The sequence below is a fragment of the Brassica oleracea genome, chromosome C2 (genome assembly GCF_000695525.1).
Source record: "Brassica oleracea var. oleracea cultivar TO1000 chromosome C2, BOL, whole genome shotgun sequence".
Classification (NCBI taxonomy): Eukaryota; Viridiplantae; Streptophyta; class Magnoliopsida; order Brassicales; family Brassicaceae; genus Brassica; species Brassica oleracea.
This window is the reverse complement of record NC_027749.1, coordinates 6530196-6536352: the sequence shown is the minus strand read 5'-3', so window position 1 is coordinate 6536352 and position 6157 is coordinate 6530196. Positions and strand designations below refer to the sequence as shown.

General features: G+C 32.6%; 1 protein-coding gene across 5 annotated transcripts; it reads left to right on the top strand.

Moving 5' to 3' along the window:
• Positions 1 to 1369: 1369 nt before the first annotated feature.
• LOC106322695 (cold shock domain-containing protein 3-like) lies at positions 1370 to 2894 on the top strand. 5 transcript variants are annotated; one of them, XR_001266499.1, is made up of 3 exons: positions 1370 to 1858; positions 2078 to 2163; positions 2345 to 2894. XR_001266499.1 is itself a non-coding variant. In XM_013760797.1 (3 exons), exons 2-3 carry the CDS (start codon positions 2108 to 2110, stop codon positions 2712 to 2714), a joined length of 351 nt encoding a protein of 116 aa, XP_013616251.1. In that variant the 5' UTR covers positions 1425 to 1858; positions 2078 to 2107; the 3' UTR covers positions 2715 to 2894. The 5 variants fall into 5 exon arrangements, 3 of the variants coding, with proteins under 3 accessions (XP_013616251.1, XP_013616252.1, XP_013616250.1); XM_013760797.1 differs by having other exon boundaries at positions 1425 to 1858; positions 2420 to 2894; XM_013760798.1 differs by adding an exon at positions 2263 to 2321 and having other exon boundaries at positions 1425 to 2163; positions 2420 to 2894.
• Positions 2895 to 6157: the final 3263 nt, after the last annotated feature.

The following is a 6157-nucleotide window of genomic DNA, read 5'->3' as shown; positions in this document are numbered from 1 at the left end:
GAGAAAATGACGAGAAAAAATAAACGAGTATTTTACGAGGAAACAGTTACGAGGAAATGACGAGGAAAGATTAACGAGTATTTTACGAGGAAATACTTTCGTGGTAGTTACGTGTATTTTGCGAGGAAACACTTTCGAGGTATTTACGTGTAGTTTACGAGGAACACGTTTCGAGGTATTTACGAGGAAATATAGCGACCTCCTTACGTGGAATATTTACGTGGTCTTTACGACGAAATGATGTACTTCGTCTTTACGACGAAATATTTTTCTCGCTAAGTTACGACGAATTGGCGAGAAAATATGTGTTACGACGGACGAGTAACGAGAAAACGTGTTTCCTCGCTAATTCCTCGTAAAGCCTCTTTTACGACGAACTCACGAGGAAAACCGCCCTCGTTAAGCTTATGTTTTCTTGTAGTGATTCTCTTGTGTTCATCTTCCTCACGAGAGCTTTGGTTTCTGTTCAACATCAAACTTCAATTCCTCTAATAGTTAACTTGTTTAGCTGTGACGCATAGCTAGGTACTAGGTAGGGCGATCATTCTCATTGAAATGCCCTACAATATGCGTACTCACAAGAACTGAAAATAACCACACATTTTTGTTTGTGTATAATTTTCTCCATATCCATAATACATGCATGTATTCGATCAACTTTCTACAGGTTTGGGTTTAGAAATATGAATAATAAGAACATAAGTGAGTTTTTCTTTTTGAGAACAAGAACATGAGTGTGTTTGTTTTAAATTCCTACCAAAACCGATATATATCAAACCAAAAGAATGCTTGTTCGATTTTGGATATTGCAAAAAAAAGAGTAAAATGAACCAAACCAAAGTCATACCAAAGCGGATTCAGCTGGCTTGGTAATCTCTTCCATTTCAACTTGGATTTGAATACGTTTATCAATTATCACTCAAACCTAATAAAAGGTTAGCCGATCGATATCTTTCATTCGTTTGGAACAAGATCTGAAAGAAATCGAAAATCCAATCGAAAGAGAAACATGGTGCACCGATTAGTGTCAGCTCAATGTCTTTTATTTATGAACCACTTTAATAAAAAGTTTGATTCAGCCAGACCATTTTTCCATAGTTTCTTAAGCTTTTTTTTTCATCTTCTTCTCAAGTCACATGAAACCTGGACCAACCCATCAATGTATTTTCTTCATTATTTCTGCAAAATACATGATTAAAGCAAAATACATGATTAAAGCAGCATGTGGCTTTGTTTCAAAAAAAAAAAAAAAAAAAGCAGCATGTGGCCATGCTCTTAAATCAATTCCCACCGAAAATGACATCCTATCGACCCCTTGCCTAACATTATTGGTACTATTTAAAGAGAAACAAAACGTGGAGGAGATTGCAAATGGAATGTCGAGCTCAAAATTTATTATTCTTAATAACATTTTTATGTTTAACATGGGTTCTTAAAAAAAAAGGCAAAAAAATAAATGAAAAAAAAAGAAATTAGACAGAACAACTGTCTAAATTAGGAGTTTTAGAACAGCTAAAAACCCCATATGTGGCAGTTTGATATAGGCTAATCTTTAGGCAAAAGGAGAAAAAAAATCAAATCTTTTGCGTTGAGTTTGTGTGTTGATTTTAAGCAAAAACGTTCGCGGGATCTTTGGAGGTGTGACCTGAGATCACGAAACAAACAATCTCTACTCGACTCATTCATCACACACCATGTGGAGAAGAATCGTATCCTCTCATCTCAAAGTCCGATGTCGCCGCTGCTTCTCCTCGCCGATCCATAGCCACCACCACCGCGAGACCCGTTGGCTTCCATCGCGCAGCCAATCCCGCTTCGTCTTCTTCCGTCATCCATCGCTGTTTCAGCTCTGAATCAGGTGGTATATCGTTGCTATAGTGTCTACGTTTTCAGATCTCGCCTTTGTGATTATGTTTATGCTGGATTAGATGCAATTATCGCCGTATTATCTTATCAATCGTTTCACCACTGTTCTTGCTTACGCCGTTGTTACTGCAAGTTTCTGTTATTCTATCGATTTTGTTGTTCTCTTTTACCATTGAATCTGTGCAAGAGTTATTACCCTTTTACTTTGCAGTGGAGACAATAGCGAAGAAGAAGGTGGAGGATGTTATGCCCATTGCAACTGGACACGAGAAGGAGGAGCTTGAAGCTGAACTTGAGGTGATTCCTTGTGTTTTTTTCTCTGTATGAGTATGACAATGTGATACAAATAAGCTTGTGTTTGTTTCTTAATGATGTATGTGTATTCTGTCTTTGCAGTGAATATCTGTTCATAGCAAAAGGCAATCCTTTATGAGTTTTAATATTTTCTTAATGATGTATGTGTATTCTGTCTTTGTAGTGACTATCTGTTCAAGCTTTCGCTTATTGGTGACTCTGGTGTTAGAAAATCCTGCTTGCACGTGTGGTGATGTAGGTCATTTCGCAACAGGGCAAACGGCGGCGGATACGTCGGAGGTGGAGGTGGAGGTGGCGGTGGAAACACTTGCTATACCTGTGGCGGAGTTGGACACATGGCTAGAGTTTGCACAAGCAAGAGACAGTCTGGTGGTGGTGGTGGTGGTGCTTGTTATGAGTGTGGAGGCATTGGTCATTTGGCACGTGACTGTGATCGTAGAGGAAGAGTAGGCGGTGGCGGCGGTGGTGGAGGAAAGTGTTTCACATGCGGCGAGGAAGGTCACTTTGCGAGGGACTGCTATTCGCTTGCTTAACAAAGAAAAAGAAGAGTGATGTTCATAAACTTCTTTGTTTTCTATTGGTTTTCTGATGTTTACTATTTAAATGGTGACTATAATGTGATAGCTAGAGTTGTTTCTGTTGATGTTTTGGAATGTTTATTGAGAGTTTATGATCTCTATATTGCTCGTATATGACAGGTTCTTGCATACCTATTGACTGTTTTTGTTGATGCCATAACCCATATGTGTGTGAACTTGAATGATAGTGTGTGATTGGATAAGTTTAAGTTTCTTTTTCGTTCTTTACAATTGGTGTGATGTAATGTGATAGTCACTCCCGTATGCAAAGATTGAAACATGCTATTAACTTGTTATTCATATCCACCATCTGACTAGAGATCTGTCCCCGATGCTTTCTCGATTCCTTTTTGTTTTTTGAGAGCTTGTTCTTGGGAAGCTCTGACATGGTTTTGCTTCAAAAAGGTTACCATATTGATGTTTCCATACTCTTCGATAAAATGAATATTAGCTTAAGTACAATCTAGCCGGTGAAAGGAGGGATTAGTAAACGCTATGTTTATACTTTTGGTAAACGTTTTAGAAATAACATTCTTGATCGATCACGAGTTTTTGATGATATATTACAACCTGATTTGGTTGAGAATATATATGGCAAAAATTTGGAATCGAGTTCGTGATAAAATAATACATCAACAATTGAAAGCTGATTTGGTTAAGAATATATGACAAAATTTTGGATCAAATCAATATATCAACTAATCGGCTTTTTCTCGTTCACGATTTGTATTTGTATTTTTAATATGCTTTTATGTCATTTTTATTTAAGTCTTTATGTATCATTTTCTTTCAAATCAATCAACTTTAAAAAAAAAAATTAATCTCCCATTGGAGGATGCGAAAATTAATTAGACTAACAAGGGTTCTTAACTTTTCAAATCACAAAATTAACTACTAATTTATTCATTAGAACCCATTAGCTCTCTAACCAATGGACTTGCTCTAATATGCTTAAGATTTGTATGTTTTACCTCATGGGTAGAGCTAGGGGTGTTCAATCCGGATATCGGTTTCGGTTCGGTTTTTTCGGTATTTCGGTTAGCAAAATATAACTATCATTCTAAATCCATATTTACTTCAGTTCGGTTCGGTTTATATACCGTCGGTTTTCGGTTTATTTAGTTTTATACCAAAACATAATTATTTAGTTTAGGATCATATTATATAAATTTTAGAGTCATATTATCATAGTCCTTTATTAAAAAAATATTATATTTTCAAATAAAAGAACAAAAAAAAATAAAAACGCTTATACCTTCAGATGAAATAATCAAGTTTAGAACTAAAATCATAGCTCGAAATTTTGAAAATAATAATAAAAAACAAAAGAGAAGTATGAAAGAAAAGTTTTTCCACTCTTCCATATTTGGTGTTTATCAAAGTCATGCTTTTTCGAGTGAAACTCTGTTCGTTTATAAATAAGAAAAAAGTTGTGAAGAATTTTTTCTAGTTATTATCCATCAAATTTATAACCTTAACTTCAATTTAATCAACGCTAAAAGAAATATTTAATTATATTTTAAGTGTTTTTCAAATTAGGATTCTTTATTACTATAATAAATATGGTAATAATTATTAACAAAAGAATAACTTATATAACATGTAGATTTTCATGTCACATTATAAAATAAGTACATATTTACATGTTTCTACTTTTGATCGGTTTTGTTCGGTTTATTCGGTTTAATCGGTTATAAACCAAACCATATCTAAATCCTACGGTTTTTATAAAATAATATCCATTTGGTTTATATGGTATATACCAAAACCACACCATATTGTCTATTTCGGTTCGGTTTGGTTTGGTACGATTCGGTTTTACCATATTGGACAGACCTAGGTAGAGCTTAGGTGAGCATGTGAAGTTTCTATAGTGGATTTGAGAAAGTATTTTCTTTAAATCTGGTCATATTTGAACATCTAAAAATCTCTGTATTATTTAGGTTATGCATTGTCAAAAAAAAAAAAGTTATGCTAATTAATACTACCTCTGTTTCATAATAAATAATGTTTTAGAAGATGTTTGTTGTTTCAAAATAGATGAAGTTTTGATATAGTTATATTATTTTTAACTTAGTTATTTTTATAATTGGTTGAATGATTTTTAAATTATATTTTTAAAGTTATTTTGTAGAAAAAGATAGATTTCTTAATCTTTGTGTAAAGAGTCAAAACATTATTATGAAACAGAGGGAGTAACATATTATTATGATTTACTAATTTAGTTTAGCTGTTTTTTACATGGTTAACTATATCACAAAAACTTCCGAAGCGTACTCCTTCAAACACTAATCGACTATGTGGTTAATAGGAACTAGGTGATTTTTCCGTGCTCATGCACAGATATAAAAAATTATAGAATAAATTTCTTATAAAAATTTATTAATATTTATTGTTTAAATAATTTATAATTTATATTATAGTTGATATCTATGATTTATTTTAAATAGTATGATGTTATTTAATTATATGTATGATTTATTTTAAATAGTATTATGTTATTTAAATATACGTATGATGCTGAATATATAATATCTCATCTATTTGGTTCTTATTCGGATGTATTGGATAAGATCAACTTTTCTAATTCAGTCACAATATTTTTGTTCTACATTTTATAATTTTGATTAATTTTGTTATTTCATTTATTTAATTATTATCTTAGATTTGTAAATATGTTTTATTAAAATTATGGGAAATTACCAAAAATACTATTTTCAAAGTACCACTTTTCATGTTTACACTAACCACTTTTACCTTCATCTTCAATGAAGGGTAAAAGACATTTATAACCTTTTGATTAACTTTGACAAAAAAAAAACATAAGGTTAACTAATCTAAACTTAAAACATCAACTCTAAATCCTAAATCAGCAACTCTAAACCCTAAACCATGAAACATCAACACTAAACCCTAAACCCCGAAACATCAACTCTAAACCCTAAACGTAAACCCTAAACCCTAAATCTAAACTTAACACATCAACTTTAAACCCTAGATCAATAACTCTAAACCCTTAACCATGAAACATCAACACTAAACCCTAAACCCCGAAACATCAACTCTAAACCCTAAAACTTCAAATCTAAAACCTAAAACATCAGCTCTAAACCCTAAACGTAAACCCTAAACCCTAAACCCCAATGTTCTAAAAATCGCTAGGCGGTAACTAGGCGCTTTATAGAGGACTAGCGACTAGGCGGATTATTCGGGGCCTACGCGTTAGCAAATTGTTGATTTATTTTATATATTCTATACATTTGTATAACATATTTTAGTTTTTAAGTTTAATTATAAAATTATTGTGATGAATTATCAAAATTAGATATACAAAACAGAAGAAAGTAGACAAATTTGTAGATTTGTAATAATATTATTGCTTTATTTAACATATATAG

Bases quoted from the DNA above. Each gene is read 5' to 3' on its own strand.
- LOC106322695 (XM_013760797.1), top strand. From the start codon at position 2,108: ATGTTATGCCCATTGCAACTGGACACGAGAAGGAGGAGCTTGAAGCTG. The intron at 2,164-2,419 runs GTGATTCCTTGT...GTGGTGATGTAG, and splicing joins AGCTTGAAGCTGAACTTGAG to GTCATTTCGCAACAGGGCAA.